Source organism: Vidua macroura, chromosome 2 (genome assembly GCF_024509145.1).
Source record: "Vidua macroura isolate BioBank_ID:100142 chromosome 2, ASM2450914v1, whole genome shotgun sequence".
Lineage (NCBI taxonomy): Eukaryota > Metazoa > Chordata > Aves > Passeriformes > Viduidae > Vidua > Vidua macroura.
In genome coordinates this window covers 56,846,509-56,866,244 of record NC_071572.1, presented here as the reverse complement: position 1 = coordinate 56,866,244, position 19,736 = coordinate 56,846,509, and the positions used below count along the sequence as shown (strand labels likewise).

Sequence of the window (19,736 nt, the reverse complement as noted above, 5' to 3'; positions counted from 1 at the left end):
CAAACCAAATGGAGTAAATCAGATGTAAAATTAAATCAGATGCAACTGTATTCCAGATCAAACAACCTGATTTGAAAATAAATGTCTCATTTTCTGTCTGGCTACTACTAGGAATCCACCTCCTAATGAAAAGTCTACTATAAGGAATATCCCAAAACAGAGGTAATAAAGACACAAGATCAAGGTCTGGATGAGAATGTCTCAAAATCATGACAGCAAGTTTAGCACTTCCCATCAGGTTGAACCATCACAACAATTCCCACATAAAAGTGGAATTTGATGTTACATAGCTAGCAGCTGATTCTGATGTCTTTGATGTGACAGACATGACCCATTACAAAAATTTCCGGCCTCCAACCATTCCTATCTGGTATCATTTTCTCTACTGACCCAACAAGGTGTGTCCCAGTTAATTTCCTAAGAAGGAAGATATGTGTCTATGATCATGACAGTATTGCTAAGGAAAAAACACTCCACTGTAGAGATTCTGTAGCCCTGTCAATAGCAAATTCAGTAATGACTGTGTAATTTTTTTCCATATGGTTATTTGGTGTATTTGGAACCACAGTTAATCTGTGGCAAAAACAGTCTGACATGTCACATAAGTAACTACTGCAGAAGACAGTTTGCATGACTTGGAGAAAGTTCCTCAGTTCTTGGAGCTCAGCACTTGGAGCTCCACTGATCTCTAACGTCTGAAGCTGGAAAGGTGAAATATCTGCATATTAACTTCAGGCTCTAGGGATTTAATAAGTACTGATCAGCCTCAAGGTTCTTTCAGTATAGCTGCCCTACACTAGCCAGTCATTTGGATACCTAACTCAATTTAGGTGGATAAATTCCAAGAAATCCTTGAATTTGCTAAGTCAAAACAGCAGGATCATGGTCCTTACTCAACACAGAAGTGTCTTCCTTATGATGTGTAAAGCATGACATGAATATTAGAGGGTTGCTTACATTAGTAGTGAAGAAAAACGTCAAATCAGATCCAGGACAGGCTTTTGACAGAATGTGCAAAGTGAATGGCTGAAAGCAAAAGATGGGGATCCTTCAGAGAAATAACGTTCCTGCTTTTAAGGTATAGCAAAATCTGCCAAGAATAAAACTGAGATAGTCTGTGTGTGGGCTAGAACAAATAATAAGCACCCACTTAGCCATCTGAATTAATATCAGGCAGTAAGACAAAATGTTTTAAACTGTTCTTTAGATTAACTACACAAAACGGTTTTACCAGAACTAAACAGAGATAAGAGTAAGATCTGCTTGTACTGAAGCATTTACAGGAGTCTCATCTATAATATGGCATCACAATCTTTCACTGATGGAAAGGAAGTAATATAAGCAAATCCAATGGCAATTGCAAATAGTCAGATCAGTGCAGATCATTAATGATGGCAATTTTCAGAAGGTATTTCTGGAGCCTTGCTCTCCACCCTTACCTAGGTTCAGTGTTTGAAATACGTCCATATTACAGGAGTTAAGGATGTTCTCCTTCGCAACAGCATAGGTAACTTGACTGCAATCTATCATAAAGACTTTTTAACTCTCGCAGATGGCATATAATAGAAAGTTAATTTTTGGCAACACTCCTGGAAAGGCTGGAAATACTGATAGAGAACACTGACAAGGCAGAGCAGCCTTGTCACATGACATCTAGAAGACACAGAAGATAAGGTTTGCAGATAGAAATTAACACAATCAAAATATCTCACAGCCCAGATGCACTTCAGTACTTCAGAATTTTAAACAGAGTGAAATGTCAGTAGGTATGGCTGTGTCCAAGCATCAAGTATTAAGAAAGGCAGAGTACGCCTCTGCAGAAGCAGTGATAGTATATTTTCCAGACAACAGTGAAAAAACATTAATACATTTTGAGTTATCCTCAATGAGAACATACAGGTGAAACTATCAGCTGAATATGGAATTGATCAATTTAAGCGTCTGCTGAATTATTTAAGACAAACTAGCCTTCATCAGGCCTCACTCTAATCTTCAATTTACTCTAGTGAAATCTTTTCCTTTGGTACGAACTCATTAAAAACACATCCATCAGTGAACAAGCTGTGAAGCCACATGAGGATTGCTTGCCAAATTCTATTTGGGTTAGCTGTCAGTGAATTTCACAAGGTCTGAACATTAATTATTTCTGAAACAATATTTTGTAATTCCCTCAATTTTATCTTTGAGCAAATATAAGTGATCAAGGAAAAATCTGTTTCCTTTTTTTTTACTATCAGACAATATGGGAACATCTTTCCAAATGTCTCAGATTACCAGAAAAGAAAGACAGCAGGAGCTATCACATGTGGCTCTTGAGACAGTTCTTATATGTAAGAATGCTAGTACACTTGCCTACACCTGAGGTCAAATGTCTACTAATAGCATCCTGTCAAGCATTAGAAACTTTTTGCATTAGAAGTGTTTATAAACAACATCAAAACTTTGATTTCTTAAATGGAATTGCATTTATAGATTTCAAGTCTTATAATAAATTTAATATGGACCACGACCATTTAATACCACTAAAGATTACAGGCACTGATGAGGCTACATAAAATCATAGAAACTTTTGTGTTGGAAGGAATCTTAAAAATCATCTAGTTTCAACTCCCCTGCCATGGGTAGGGACACCTTACACCAGACCAGGTTGCTCTGAGCCTCATTCAACCTACCTTTGAAAAATTTCCAGGGATGGGGCATCCACATTCTCTGGGCAACCTGTTCCAGTTGTCTCATGCTGGAATTTACTACTGGATTCAGATATATGCATGCAGCATTTTCAATTCAGAACTACTTTTTGGAATGGTTCCAAGTGAAACAAACAGTTAAAATACATTGGCATTGAGTAGGCCTGAAGCCTTAGCACTGCTGTGTGGGCAGGAGAGGGAGAAGAGGTGGATGTGTGGTGTTGTAAAGCTGGGGAACTACAGTTACAGGACACTGAGGGGAGGTGCAGCAAAGAGCTAGAACCATCTGATGTGGGACTAAACACTGCCATGCACCTCTGTGCCTCAATAAATGCCCTGAAATGCCAGACCTAGAGGCACAGGGATGCCTGATAATGAGCATCAAAACTGTGATTTCTTAAATGGAATTGCATTTATGGATATCAAAACATCTAATAAATTTCAAATGGTCTAGGACTATTTTACACCACAAAGAATCACAGGCACTGTAAAATAAACAAGTGTACATCAAATCATAAACAAGTGAATCACAGGCACTGTAAATAAACAAGTGTATAGAATGGAATTCTATAAGAATTCAGAATATTCAAGTTCGGAACAGCTGGAAGATGCTTGTGTCAACTTCCTTATGAATAAGATATTGACCAGTGGTATGGTAATAGTTCAGCAAAAATCCATTAAACAGATTACTGGACTCAAAGTATCAGTCATAATCAATAAATCTAACTTCATCAACTTCACTGAAAATAAATTAGATTAACATTTACTAAATTATCTACTCCTTAAATATTTTTTGATATAATGACAGACACTACACCAAAAATTAGGAAAAAATATCCTCTAAAACAATGCTTTTTTCTTAGTAGGAAAGAACTACCTGCAAAACAAATCAACATTGCTGAAAGTCCTAAAGCAACAAAATATTTATACTGTCTATTGGAAAAAAAAAAAAAACAGGTAAAAAATGTAAAAAACTCCAAAATACAACCTTCTCTCAACAGTTACCAAGATGAACATATAGATGAAACCTCATTCATCTCCAGTGGGTTTCATATTGCACAAAGATAATCTTCATCATTATCAAGTTTTAGTCAAGATTCAGCATAGTGCTAGTAAAGACAAGGTTGTGGGTTTGAACCCCATATGGGCTATGTCCTTAAGAGCTGAAGTCAATGATCCTTGTGAATCCTTTCCAACTGAGAATACTCCGTGATTCTGTGGTAATCAATGAAACCACCAAGAAAATAATATGAAGGTTAAAGAAGTTTCGGAGAAAGTTTACTGCAGTAAGTATAACCAAGTACAAAACAAGAAATATGGTAAAACAAAATGCAATTGAGAATTTATTTTTCATCAAGCACAAGCATACCTCATCATGAATTTGAGCAAGGAAATACAACATTCAATATAACATCAAGTTAAGGTAACAATAGTAAACTAAATTTTTAGTAATATGAACAGAATTAATGTAATTGTCATGAAATAGCTAATGAATCTGTACAAGCCCCTCCCTGTCCCACTCCCACCCCCCAAAAAACCCCACAACCCTAAACCAAAAACAAAGCTCCACAATAATAGGTGATTACATCTGTGCTCTGAGACATCAGCCTGGAGTAAGTGAAAGAAAGAACCTAGCAGTAAATAAAGTAGTTTATCTAAAGAAAACCCAAAGTCTGGAAGAAAAGATAAGGGCCATAAAGGATTTATTTTATACTTACTGCTGAATGAACAGAAAATATAAAAATGATAAATAACTTAAAAAAGAGAAGGCAGAAACCACAAAAGCAACTCATAGTGTCAATTCAAAGAAAACAAATCCTCACAACCATAAGACAAAAACCGAAACAAAATCCCAAAACCACAAGTAGCACTCATGAAGGAAATCTGAACTGTTTAGAATCATGCCCTCAAGGTCTTTAAGCCAACAACAAAAGTTAATTAACCTTGCTTGAAACATACAATACTGTAACAGTCACAGCCAGGCAATATCTCACTAAGTGTCTTGCTGTTTGTTTCAGAATATCAAATCTTGACCTTCAATTCAAAGCCTGAAAGATAACGGGTTTCCATGATGAAAAATAATTTTATTACACAAGTAGTAATTAGCCATTTATTTAGATTCTTCCTTAGGAATCAAATAGTTTAATTGTTCCTTTAATTACAACATCAGAGCAAATTAACATGGAATCTCCTAATTCTCAAAAAAAAATGTAACTATAAAATACTACTCATCTAAAAGACTTCAAGTCCTGCATTTTGTATTCAAGTTTGATTCTCCTCATTTAAAACAGACAGCAAAAATTAAAGCATAAACCAAAATTTTTAAGGAAAAATAAACAAAACCAACAAAACCAGCAATAATGTGAAGATTCACATTAGCATCAACAATGGCTTCCTAAGAAATGAGAAGAATTTCTCAGCCCGCTCCATGTACAGCAATAAAAGAAAAGATACAGGAGACCCAGATGGAGCTTGAAGAACTTTGATGAAAAGTAAATGGATAGGATTCCATATTCAGAGTAAAAAAAGTGACTTATTCAAATTTTCTCCCATTGGAACAGAAATGAAAAATGTTTCATGTAATAAACATACTTGCTTCTTCTCCCAAATCCTCTCTACTACATGCATAGAAGCTGTGACACGACAGAAACTGTTCTTGATGATGGGGTTTGGTCTTGTTTGTGGACTTTGTTTTTTAATGTTTTGCATAGAAAAACAGGAAAAGCAAGGACTTGCACTTTTCAGTGGGAATCTGGTTGTTCCTTCAGAAAAGAAGCTCCAGAAATTTTTGAGATACAAGAACTTTTATGATTTTGTCCATTTATTTTATTTTTCTGAGTTATCACATTGCCTCAACTTTTAAAGACAAATTTATCAGAAAAGTTGGGCCAGATGCAGCAAAACTCTACCTACATTGTTACTGGTCTAGCTCTTCTCATCAACTGACAGTTCCATCTAACTGAATAAGTATTATTCCCTCATGGGAAATTCCCTCAGATAAGATAATCTTAGCAATAACCACCTTAGGTTGAAACTCCAGGAATCAAAAAGAAAAATCAAAGACTTGTACAGATATATGCTCCAGGAAACTACATAGCATTATTCTGAGTTTGTCTGGATGAAGTAATTACCAACTATGAATTATGAGCTATACAGAAATTAAGATGCAAACTGTATTTCCACAAAAAGCATCAACTGCCAGCTCTGAACTAGCATTTTCTTTTTTTTGCTTCCAGTCTTCCTTTGTGAATTCAACCTGGAAGATATTACAAACATATCTTTCCAGAGGGAAGGGAAAAAGTGATTAGGGGTACTCTTTATAGAACATGGTATAAAACACAGGCAGCAGGAGGCAGAATAGGTCACCATGACCACTATGACATTATTTTCTTCTCATTTACGTGTAGAATAGAAAGAAAAACGTAAGTGTAGAAAACCTCAGTAAAAAAAGTTAGGATTTATTAATGCAACCAAAAGTAAGGCCAAACTATTTTAGCTATGAAAATTCAAAAAGAGCTCTGTATTTCCCAGTGAAACTTTGCCACAGAAAATACAGAAGTTTTTATGGTTTTGGTTTGGTTTCTTTTGGAAAACAAAATAACTTTTTTAAACAAAGAGAATCCAAAATCATTCCAGAAGTAATATTTCAATAATCAAGCCTTTCACATCCATGAATAAGTCAACAAAAGTCCAATTGAATGGCAGCACCTGTACTCTTCTCCTGGTCTGGAACCCCTTCACTTTTTGGAAGAAGCAACTGTCTCTTTTTTCTATAATATTACATTAAAACTGTATTTCCAGAAAGGACAAAGGAAAAAAAAAAAAAAAGAAAAGAAAAAAAAAAGTGATAATAAAACACAACTCACCACAACACCAAACTGCTCTGGCTCAGACAAATTATTATACTCGTTCTTGAACTTGGACAATGCATTCAATTGCTCTTGTTCAGGGAGGTGTTTTATTAAATTCTATAAAGGAAAATAAAATAGCCTCAGAAATCACAGATTCAATGTTGCTTCTATTATTGTAAACAAATGGGTTTACATATGTATTATTGCCATACACTCCAAAGACAACCCTCTTCCCTGAAGACAGTAGAATGTACATAGTAACACACAAATTAAAGTAACTGAGAATGTCAAAGATAAGCAATGCAATACTGCCAGCACCTGACACGGATCCTACACACTTCCATAGGAATTTTTTTAAAATTGTTTTTAAAGAAAGAATATGCTTGATAGGCATGATGGAAACAGAACACTTCAAAGTAAACAGAAACAGAACAGGAACTTTAAGTATAACATAACCATCGAAAGGCTGGCAAGAATTACTAATGCTAGATGAAAAGTATTTTGAAAAAGAATAATTAATTTTCAAACATTTCAAAACAAAAGTTTAAATGCATTACACTTACTTACTTACACTACTATTTAGCGTGAAAACTTGCTAGAAGTAGTAAATCAGAAGTGAGATTCAGCTTCAGCTGAATTCAGTAGTCAATATGGGGAGGTTGGACACATATAAAGTGAATGTCTTACAGGTAAGGGAATCAAAGATTTCACCTTTATCTATTCATCTGAAGAATCCTCTGACTCCCTGGAGTTTCCTGAACATTTAGACATATATTATCTACATAAAGACACTCACATTTGGGCACCTGAACACCATTCTAATTAGCTTCTGCTAGGCTGGCTAAAATTGGCTTCTTGGATATTCTGGAAATAGAAAGTTTCTCACACACTTAATTATATAAAATTTGAGTCAGTAGCTCAGTTCTGTCCTTTCTCAAGATGACTGCTACAGCTAGTAGGCAATAGCCAGAGTCCCTACGACCTGCTGTGCCTCTCAGATTATGACTCTTGTGCTTCTGGTTACACATGGGTAAAGCTGTCACAGTGAGAAAAATACAAGAGATATTTTCCTTTCTTAAAACACTCCCTGGTATACTGGTAAGATCACTTTCCTGAACTGAAGATTCAATCCTATTAACACTTAAGGCAGTCTAGGATACACAGACATCCCACCACCTATTACCATTTTTCAAGAAAGAAACAAGACCAACTCCACCACTTCCCCATTACTTGATAGAAAAGGCAGACATTTTGGTTGCCAACATTTGTTTTATTACCTTTCAAGTAAATAGCTTTGGTGATATACAATGAGCAAAAAAAAAAATTTGTTTCAGTTAGAGAACAGAATCTCCATCTGAAAGTCTTAAAAAAACCCTCATTTTACACACTAAAGATCCTAGTCCCTTCTTTTACAGGAAATTCAGCCAGTTAAGATATAAAAATTACCTCTCTGCAGCCAGACAGATAAAAAGTCGTACCTATGCTTTGGTTAACATACTTCTTTAGTTTAAGAAGAATGCTTACTTTAGTTTCCTACTCTTTTAAGTAGTAGCTGAAAAATATCCCTAAATCAATAGACTGATTCAACAGAATGTCCATGCTCAAATGAGGATTTTGGTAAGAAAAGACAAAAGTATTAAAAACACATGAACGATGATGCTTAAAACAATAATGTAAACTTAAATTTTAAGGAGCTTGATTTGGATATGGTCAAACTGAATTTTAGTTGAACAGCAGTCATATATATCCTTACCACTCTTACATCTGGAAAATATTTCTGTAGAACAGACTACATTTATTAATTATGGATGAAGATGTCTGGCACTAAATCAGTAGCACTGAGCAAAAATGAAAAAGTACAAAGTGTAAAAATATACATTTTAAATTAGAAATTCACAACACTCCTATTTCTTTTTTTGATATCCAACATTCCCATAAACAGCTCTAAATATAATACAATTCCTTAATATTTACTGAAATGAAAATGTTATTGTTTGTTGCAGAAATAGTTTTCATATGAAGAAAAACTGGCCACAAAACTTGCAAAAACCAAAAACAGTCAAGTGTTAGGTGAATATTTTCAATATTGAGCATCAGAATAAAAAAAGAAAAGCAACCAAAACAGAAGGAGCAGCTGATATCAAAGCAGCTTTTATGGTATTCAGATAAAGCTTTTGAACAGCTACAGATGAAACACATTTTGAATATCAAACAAGGAATAAGCAGGAGAAAGAATTTTGACTAAGTCACGGGAAACATTTCAATAATTAGTCATTGAGTTTTTGGATTACAACATGACTTGGAGTTTTTATATTTTTAAGCACTAGATGTAATTTCTAACTGAAGTGGGGTGGAGGGAGGGGGATGGAGTCAGATGGAGAGAAAACACATTTTATTTCTTAAGCATAACAAGAGCTGGATTAAGAACAAATTTCCAACTTCAGAAAAAGTGATATTAGGACCCACTGAACATAACAGTTACAGATAAACAAAAAAATCTGCTGAAAGCAAGAAATTCCTGAAAGGAGAAGTACCATACTGTCTAAGGTAACTTATATGAATGAAGAAGATTAGCTATATGGTTGCAAACCTATGTATGCTTTCCCTCTTCTCAGAATGACAAAATACATGGAACACATTTTCATAGCATGGTCATAATGCATTATTGAAAAGGATTTTGAAGGTAGAAATAGAGCCATACAGCTGGATATTTAAAGTTATTTAGTACCTAAGTATATATGAAGGTGGATACCAACTTTATGAAGCAATGAGGCACATTGTTCTACCACTTTCAAAGAAGGATGGGTGTCTTAAGTCCTTTTTCAAGTTCAAACTCAGTTTCAAAGTTATTATAGGGTTATTTTACCCAGAAACAAGCAATTTGGATGAACCCATTTGATAAATATTATTACATCCAAATTTGCAAATTAAATTTGAAGACTAAGTTCTACTGAATTTTCCACTTGATTTAGGTCTTCAAGGGATTAATCACTTGCCAAAAAAATGCAGTCTATATTCTTGAGTGATTTATATGACTGTGTTTATACAGATATCGTGCACATGATCACTTGTATTACATTCCACTGACTTTTACACAATCACAGCAGCTGCTAGTATCACTGTACTCTTGTAGGATACAATTGCTCACTTTTGGCTTTTCATATTCTCTTACCCTTTTCTTAAATAAAATTGTTCACTCCCCTCCAAAAGCAAACACACAAGGGCTCAACCACTGTCAAAATCACTTTGGACTCAATTTTGATGCCAACTACATAGAGAGGTTACTGTATACACTGACTTTCAACATACTTTAATGCCAATACCAATTAATAGAGCCACAAGATTATCAGCATAGTGTCAAAAAGTTATATCCTATTATATTGTTAGCCATGCCTACTCCAAAGCTCCAGTGGGGTTAGGGTGTGTTAGATGTTCTAAATATATTGAACATTAGGCATTCTTTATCAAAAGGCATATACAATTATAATGAAAATAATAGTTCACAGAAGCAATTAAAAATAGTGATATGAAAGCAAAAAAAATATCCAAAATATCTTAGATTACTGCATCTTCCCACAGAAGTATGCCATTAATTCACTATCCGTCAATGGTTTGATGATTTTCTTTCCCAGAGTCTAAATGCAAAAATAAATTTTTCCTTCTTTAGATAGCACACATAGAAATTATCAAAATGACAGTTTTTCATATTTTTGATTTACAGTACTTACTTATACAGGTTGCTTCATTTAGTTGTTGAGGACCTAATTTTTCTAACAAGCTAAATGTTAAACATTGAAAAACAGTGCTAAGATCATATAGCATGAGAGAGTCTTAGAGCAAGCATGAACTATCTGAGGCAGAGTTTAACCTGAACATAACAGCAGAGCATATTCCATCTCTCAGTTTTTCATGCTACCACAGAGAATTTCTACTATTATACCGAATAAAATAAAATAAAGATAGACATCATGCTGCTATTGAGCATGAAGAAAACCTTGAAAAAGCGATCTAAGTGCAAATTAGACTAAAAAAACATTTTAGAAGTGTAAACTATGTTCATCCTAATAACCTTTAAGTAATAGTTTTAGTGCCAATATTAACTGCATCATTGAACAAATGAATGAGAATTATACAATGATTATATATACTGTTACTGGAGATCATGGTTCATGCTTGCTCCTTCAAATATTTAAGAGAAACATCTCATTCTGCAGTGAAGAAGGGAAAGTGAAGTCCAGATAGCTGAAGAGAGATTGAACACCTTCGAAATCCAAGTCATATGAAGTGAGGGCAAAACTGCATGCAGGAAGAAAAAGGGCATGCTGAGCATTGCACAGCCTCCTGTGCAATAAGATAAGATGTTCTTTTGATATTCCGATATGGTGGAAATTCATTTAGGAGGAAAAACACAGATATACAGATTTGTCTCGTTTTGACATCCGAATACAAGTTCTTATGTGCTGCAGTGCAAGCCACACCTGAATTTCAGTGAGCCTTAATGTAACAACTGATTTTATGACCCTGATACCTGTACTTGTTTTACCTAATCAACATTCCTGCAAAAAGAGTATGTTTCTAAAAAACCAATCTGCCTTCAACTTTCTTTCATGTTTCAGTAGGGAGTGGTACCCATGTCTGTAACACACTTTAAAGTATGCTGAAGAGATTAGCTATCTAAAACCTATACTACATTACTAGTAGATGGACAGTAATTATCAATTATTGATATTTTATGTTTTGACATTTATAAGCCATAACGGAAATAATTTGAAGTTCATCACAGTATGCCAGAGTCCTGTCCAAAACAGATAATTTTTCTAAAGACAGACATTTTCAAATTTACTGATGCTCATCAAGATGACTCAAGATTATGGCACCTGACAGGCAAGGACAGACTGAGAGAAGTCACTTTGTTGAACTCTAGGAAAACAAGCCTCATGGGCCCTTAATGTGTGCAGATACCCAACTAAATGGTACAAAGAAGGTGTAATTAAGCTCTTCTTAGTGTTCTGCAATAGAAGATCCAGGTCACAAGTTATCACAATAAAGATTCCAGTTAGATTAACAAAGAAACATCTTCTACTACAAGTGTTCAACACTGGAAAAGGTGTCCAGAAAGCCTATTGGGTCTCCTGACTTGGAGATACTAAAAATCGGATGGAAAAGGCCCTGATCAAACGGCTCTAGTTGACCTGGCTTTGAGCAGAGCCTTGGCTCAAATGACTTCAAGACACTCCTTCCAAATTATTTTTCCCATGGTTCTAAAATTATTCATTTGTGTTTATTTAATTAAATTCTTCAGGTTTTCAACCCTTAAATATCACTGTATGTAGAAGAACTTTCAGTTTCTTTTGGCTTCACATAAAGTCATACTGACCTTGTGTTATAAAAAAATAATATTGAAAGAGAAGACACTACCTAAATAAACTCCATGGAAGAGAAGTGGTGAATGCTGTAAATGCCCTAGGGCAAGATACTGGATTGGTCCAGCTATAACAAACAGAAAAAACCCACAAACCAAACAACCAAAACAGAGATTTGTGCAGATAAGACAGAGCTAAAACAAAGCAAAGAAAAATCTGGTAAGTAGGGAAGAAACAAAACATTATATGTACCCAAGAAAAAGTCTCTATTTAGGTGTGGACAGTATGGAAAATTGAGAATAGAAATTCAGCTGTGTCATAGTTTAATCCCATCCAGCAACCAAGCCCCAAGCAGCCATTCACTCACTCTCCCCGCAGTGGGATCAGGAAGAGATTGGAAGCATAAAAGTCAGAAAACTCATAGGATGAGATAAAACCGTGCACACAAATAAAGCAAAGGAAGGAATTAATTCACTGGTTCCCATGGGCTGGGAGGTGTTTTCTGCCATCTTCAGGAGAGCAGGGCCCCATCACATGTCATGGTGACTTGAAAAGACAAACAACACCACTCCATCTCCCTTCTTTCTTCTTCCCCCTTCTTTACATACTGAGCATTATGTCATATGGTCTGGAATGTCATCTTGGTCATCTGGGGTCACCTGTCCTGGCTGTGCCCCCTCCCAACCTCCCTTACACACCCAGCCCCCTTGCCAGCGTGGCAATACAAACAGCAGAAAAAGCCTTGGCGCTGTGTAAGCCCTGCTCAGCAGTAACAAAAACATCTCTGTATTATCAACCCTGTGTTCAGCACAAATGCAAACAAAACCCCGTATCAGCCACTGTGAAGAAAGTTAACTCAAAAACAACATAAGCTGCTTTCATAAATGTATTAGCATTAGAAATTTAAAAAAAAATTACCAGTCACAGGAAAAGAACATTCTTGTAGTTAATTATTAACCAAAAGTTTACATTAAGAGGTGTTTTTAGCTATGGGTTTCTATTTACTGAGAAGCTTCTCTTGAAATACTGGGATTTTAAATGCCAGTTATTTTTGTTACCTGAATCATGGACTCTGAGAGCTGTGTTTCATCTACTTCCAATATCAACATTTTGATCTCTTCATAAGGCACTCGGAAAGATCCAAGGAAAATTGCTAAAACAAAGATTCCACAAATAATGAAGAAAGCAAGACAAGAACTATCTTGCTTCTATTTAAAAAACAGCAGCAAAAGAGGTCATAGCATCTCCAGATTAACAAACACTATGCCAAATAATATAGGTAAGAGATAACAATTTTTAATGTATTTTTAATTACTATTCTCTTTCAATTCCAGCCTTCTCCATATCCATTTGTTATATACAACATCCAGCATCACAGAAGACTTCCATAGAGACAAATCTACTCTGCAGAAGAATCACTTCTATTACAGTATTTTGTGCTAAGGTGACAATTGTAATTTTTTCAATAGTCTTGTCAGAGCCTTCTCTTAAAGAAGCACCATGACAAATCAAAACCAAACCACAGAAACAGAACATTTTGTTAAATGTTCTGATAAGCAGTCTTTATTTAGTCACCATAATACAGTTATTTCTTATTTAATCTCTGCTGGCATTTAGGAACCTGTTCTTCCTAGAACTCCTCTCCATCAAAACTTTATTTTCTTTGTTTGCATATTATTCCATAATACCAAGTACGGCCTAGTTTCTACAAAGTTCATGAGATGGGTAGACATGCTGCAGGCATTTTCATCCTTTTGTTGACAAGGGGGACATGCAGGGGGAGGGGGCATCCAGTATTCCTTGATGAATATATTGAAATACAGATGGATTAGATACATAGCTGTATGCTTGCACTTCAATACATACAGTCTTGAACAAGGAATAATCCTTACCTACTTCTCGGGTCTTTTTAAGTGTTTCAGTTGTGTAAACTCACCTTTGTGCTTAAAAACAATATGCACATATTAAAACATGTTTTAAACAAGAAATGGTTACCAGGCAATCACACAAGAGAGAAAGGCATTTTTATGGAACATTTATACATCACTCCGAGGAAAAAAAATAACCAACAGAAGCTACTTACACAGATTCTGTGCAATCTTAGGATCCAAAACTTTTAATTCTTTGATTCGTTTCTTAATGGATTTCTTTTCTTCAAAATCCTCCTCCTCTCTTTTTACTGCCAAATTATTCATAAATACAATCATGGTTAATTCTTAATATTTAGAGGAAACATTCATGAATTCAGAAAGCATATTTGCTATCAAACATAGTCAATGCACAGAGAAAAGATCATAAAACACACAGACAAAAATTTGAGAAGTTTTGCATGTAGTGCTTGTATTCCAAAACTTTTGCTCTTCAGTAAAATTTGTCAGCTTGTTGGCCTTCTAGATTTTTTTTTTAATATACAGGGCCTGAATAAACATGCTAATGTTAATTGTACAAATTCAGTCATGTTAAAATACCATGCAACATGCTCCAATTACCCTGGCCAGGCTAGGATTATGAAGTGGATTTTAACAATAACAAATCTTAAAAAACATGCAATATATCTCAACACTGAGACATCTATTTTTGTGATTGCTTTTGTCTAACTATATGCACCAAAATTATCCAAGATCACCAGCTTATTGAAAAATTAACTTAGAATATAGCTGAGTTATTATATACCTATATAGCTTATAGGTATATACATATATCTATTTTCCTGCCCCTCTCAAAAAGATGTATTTTTAAATGTATGATGTAATCACATTATTACAAAATACCACAAAGAAAAAGTGATTGTATAAACATATATTAACATTGTTGGAGATTTTGGCTTATTCTTTCTTTTAATAATTCACACAAATAGAAAATAATTAATACAAATAGGATCTCCCAAACACATAGTGTAAGCTGAATTTATTTTTCATTAGTCACACACTGTCATAAGAATTTCACTTAAAATAACAACACAGGGTTGATAAAGTATTAGATGAATTATTATGCAAACAAACTAAAAAGTGAAAACCACACAAATCTTTCCTTAAATATGATCTGGTATTGTATTATTTTACAATAATACATAATAAAAATACTCTTTTTTTAAACTTTTCCTTCTTCTTCCCCCCAGCACACATCTTCACTGTCAAATGCTATTTACCAAATATATTGCTACTGTTTATCTAATTCTGTATACTATTTCACAAATGAAATTAGTAACAAGCTTTTACAGTATGATTGCTCCAAATTAAGCTATACATGCTTCAAATATTTGAGAGAAGAAAATATGCTACAATAATGTAACATGCTACTGCCTTCTGAATGAGATAGGTATAGATGAGAAATCCTGTCAAGGAGACATAGGATTAAAATTTCTAGCTTAGTGATGATCCTTGACAAAACTAGACATAAGCATGAATTATCAAGAGGATTTCCCTAAGCTGAAATTAATTCCAAAAATGTTAAGAAAGATATTTAAGAGCTACATCATTCTAAAAAAATGTTTTCCAAAGCATGATAATTTTTGCCAAGGATTTGGACACAGACTAAATGACCTCTTGAGGTCTTTGATCTTTGTAGTCTAAGATACAACCAAAGAGATAAAGAATTCAAGACCTCACAGAGGGATTGAAGGAACCAGATTCAAGTCCCTTCCGAGTAGGTGGAGACAGAAATTTGAATCATCTCCTAAATCACTTTTAATACTCTGCTAGGCAGTACAATGTTCCTGAGAACATGCCGCAGTGCAGAAAAGAACCTGTATTCTGCAAAAATGAAATCACTAAGCTAAGACATAAAGCAGTCCTTGGAAGGACTGATAACCAGGGTCCTGGAAAATGGGTTACAAAGCCACAATCTTCCTCTTTTTCTGTTTCCAGTGTAACCACAATATTCACTTGGCTTTGAATTTCTTTTAGAACATTGAACAGAATGGTTAGCAGTCTCCTGTACCAGGAAAAACTACACACCCTGCTTACTACACATGTGAAAGCAAAAGTAGGTTTTCATCACCAATGTGAGAACTCTATAGCCAAGGTTCCAAATGACATTAATGCTACTAGATAAAAAGGTTAGCACTAAAGGTTCACTTTTTCTGATTATGCTTGAAGAAGAGCCCTTACTGAACCCATAAGGGTATGTCAAGGGGCTGCAGATCCCAGAATCACATGACTGTTTTCTCTTGCAGTTAAACACTTTAACAGACCTCTCAAATTTCTTTACTTCTTCAACTACACACTGAAAACACTGACTCTTAAAAACTTGACTTTTGAGTTGCCTCAAAGTCTTATCAATGCTAGAATTGCAGATTCTCCTAGAAGACCTGTACATTCCTGTAGCACAGGTTCCAAGCAATTTTCATGTCTTAATGAAAATACAGTAAAATGTTTTATGGCTACCTTGGAACTTTACAAGAAACAAAATAAGTTTTTTTGTAGTCACAATAAAAATAGTTAAATTAACTAAATTTACTAATTTGCTTAAACGTGCCCTGACAGCCTCAAACTGGATGCTAATAAAGGCAGAAATAAAAAAAAAAGTAAAAAGAAAAGTTTGCCTCTTCCAGCACTAGAAAGCAAAATTTATTAACTAAAAGTCTTATAACCAAGGTAATACAGACACACAAATATGCAAAAAGAATTAACAGTTAAATATGCACTACTTAATTCCCTACTTCCAAATCAAAAAACAATGCTGCAAATGAACTGCTAATAGCCTCAGGAATTTTCACCCAGGAGGGGGTTATGTACAATGTTCAAGCACTGCTTAAGGTATCACAACACTAAGGAAAAACATCTAAGCATAGAACATGTCTACTCTAGGAAACTCATGCAGGAATTGTATGCAGCATTCTACAATTATGCAACAAACTAAATTACTGCAAACTTACATGATACTTCTTCAGCAGAATTCAGGTCACGTCCTTATGTAGTTGGCAGCAATAAGAAGCAGAGGACGTGTTACTTTTCTTGCTGGTTTGAAATGTTGCACTTCCCACTGAAAACTCTGATACCTCCTACTGTCTCTAGAAATTTTCACCTCCTTTGCTAATGTCCTGGTTTCAGAGAAGGACATGGGTCATGTGGAGACATGTGGGCATGGTCAAGACACTGTGCTACTCAATCCCTTCTCACCTCAGGGCCAGGGAGGAGGGAAATGGGTCTCTCTCTTGCTTCCTGGAAAAGAGAGGGAAGGAAAAGGCATTCCTTTTCCAGGGAACCAAGTGACAAACGTAATGGTGGGTTAACACTGGTCCCAACCAGATGATCTGTCTGCCATTTTTTTCATTGTCTTGGGGGAAAAACATGGGGGCAGATGGTCTGTCCACCATTTTGTTCACTGTCCCAGTCAGTGAGCAATTCCCTGCAAATCACTCTTTTTGCAAACTTTTGTTATTAATATTGTTGCTGTTACTGTTCTTATCTCATTGCTGTTTCCAGTAAATTGCTCTTATCTCAACCCATGATCTCTGCCCTTTTTATCTCCCATTGAAGGCGGAAGGGGGGCACTAAATGAGGGAGTGCCGCTCCTAAACCATGACAGGCAGCAAAAAAAAAAAAAAAGCCCCCCAAAATCCCAAGAAACATAACTATTCTCTATTTCCAACAAGTAAAAAGAGAAAAAAATCCCACAGCCAAGGGGAATTAATAGAAATATCTGAACAGGTGAAGTAAGAATCTAGACTAAAATGAACTCAAAGAAAATAAGCAGTTAAATTTTCCTTTGTGGAGAGCACTGGAATAGAGGGGAAAGTATACAGAAGAAAGAAAATGGGAACATCTGTTTACAGTGGAAAAAAAATAAAGCAGCCTAGTGGGAGTGGGCAGCTGCTGCAGAAAGGATGTGACTGTTTGAAGGAAACAGATGTGAGATAGTACCATGCTACTGAGAGAAGAAACGAGGGGATCACAAAATACGCAGACAGTTTTCATGGCTCCAGAAGTTTGATCTTACTAAAGCATTAATTTTTTCAAAATTACATTTTTTTCAGCTATTATACAACAGAAAACCACACATCCTTTAAAGTTCTGTCTATATGCTAAGTCTAACCCACTGCAGGACACACACATGGCCCTAGCATCTGAGCTATGTTTTGTCAGTTGTACCTCATCTGATGCTCCCGCTCTGCCCTCTCAGGATGAGAAACAAAGTACTAGAGCACTTTGAAACACACAGAATGTGCCTCCCACCCTTCACAGTTCCTCTTCTCTTCACACCCCACATCCTTATTAATAAGACTCTAAAATTAACATATGTGCTTGCCAACATACACAAACACAAATACCTCAAAGGAGTTTTAGATACTGGACAGATTGCTTCTACTGTCTCCTTCAAATTCAGATCCATATACACATTCAAATGTAGTCAACTACATCCATCTGTGGCAATGACCTGACTGATATTAGGATCCTGAAAAGAGTGGTGACAGGATTGTTTTATAAATACTACAGTCGGAAGCCTGCAGAACAGCACTTCATAAAATTGTGGCCTGGATCCTATGGAGCTACTCTGTAAAACTCCGAAACAGTTACATTCTTGGTAGGTGCCACTAAAATAATCTACATTCATGAATTGCAATATACATTTCTATTTCTGCTACAGGTCTTGATATAATCTGCTACCCACAATCTTTGTAAGAAAAATCATGTCCCTACATCTGTATGCTAAAGAAAAAAAATCTTCTAAAATACATCATCCTAGTGGAAAAAACCAAAACAAAATACCTTTGAAATACAAGCTTCAAAAGGAATATATATGAACATTTAGATCTGAACATTTATTTTTAGAAGTCTGAATTCCTATTTCAGATGAAACTTGAAAACTACATTTCACAGAACACTCAGTGGAGTTATTTCATCACTAAGAAGAGTTATTTTGTTACTAAGAAAAAGAGGTACAGAAGATTACACTGACCTTACACTTTTCCTAGCCTATTAGCAAAGACAATAGTCATTTTGCATTCTCTCTTCACTGACAAATAAAAGAACAAACCTGGGGTCATGGACTCAAAGGACTCCATAGCGAGTGTCATTATGAAAGTAGATGCCTAGTTTATCTGTATAGAGCTCTAATTCTCAAAAGTAAATGGTATCTTTTGTCCCATATAGCAGGGTATTCAACTGGAAAACCTGCAGTTCTTCATCTCCTAAAAGTTATCTGGAATCAAAGGAACAGATCTTTAATAGAAAATGAGGTTCTAGCTAAATAACACATCCTGCAGAACTTCTCAGTTATTCAAAGCTAAAATGTGGAGTACCTTGGTATCAACCACTACTGAGGTTGCAAATAACCTCTGGAGGTAATTTGGTCCAATCCCCTTACTCACACAAGGCTATTGACAGCCAGGTGCCCACAACTGTATTCAGGCGGCTTTTGAATACCCCAAGGCCAGAGGGAGAGTCCAAAACCTCCCTGGGCACTCTGTGCCAGTGCTCAGTCTCCCTCCAAGTAATAAAAATGTGGCTTGTGATGTTCAGGAGGAACCTGTGTTTCAGTTTGCGCCCACTGCCTCTTGTCCTGTCATTTAGCACTACTGAGCAGTGTCTGGCTCAATCCTCCTTGAACTCTCCCTTCAGGTATTTATGTAAACTGGCAAGACCCTCCTGAGCCTCCCCTTGTCCATGTTAAGTACTCATGGCTCTCTCAGCCTTTCCACACAGGAGGGCAGCTTCAGTCCCTTCACCCTCTTCATGACCCTTAGGTGGACTCTCCCAGTACATCCATGTCTCTCTTTCACTGGGGAGCCTTGAGCTGGACATATTATTCCAGCTGTGGCCATACCAGTGCTGAAATCAAAGGCCAGGCAGGGAATATGTGTCTTTTGACTGACAGGACAGAAACTTTGGAAG

At 35.7% G+C, this 19,736-nt stretch overlaps 1 protein-coding gene across 6 annotated transcripts in view; it reads right to left on the bottom strand.

Moving 5' to 3' along the window:
* DIAPH3 (diaphanous related formin 3) overlaps positions 1 to 19,736 on the bottom strand; it is a 202,236-nt gene that overhangs the window by 101,992 nt on the left and 80,508 nt on the right. For 4 of the 6 annotated variants that reach the window (XM_053971172.1, XM_053971174.1, XM_053971176.1 and 1 more), the window contains 4 exons: positions 16,778 to 16,810; positions 13,985 to 14,080; positions 12,960 to 13,054; positions 6,554 to 6,655 (listed from right to left, as the gene is read on the bottom strand). In XM_053971172.1, coding sequence (XP_053827147.1) covers positions 6,554 to 6,655; positions 12,960 to 13,054; positions 13,985 to 14,080; positions 16,778 to 16,810 — 326 coding nt within the window. The remainder of the gene's footprint in view (positions 1 to 6,553; positions 6,656 to 12,959; positions 13,055 to 13,984; positions 14,081 to 16,777; positions 16,811 to 19,736) is intronic. The other 2 variants (XM_053971175.1, XM_053971173.1) reach the window with 2 other exon arrangements.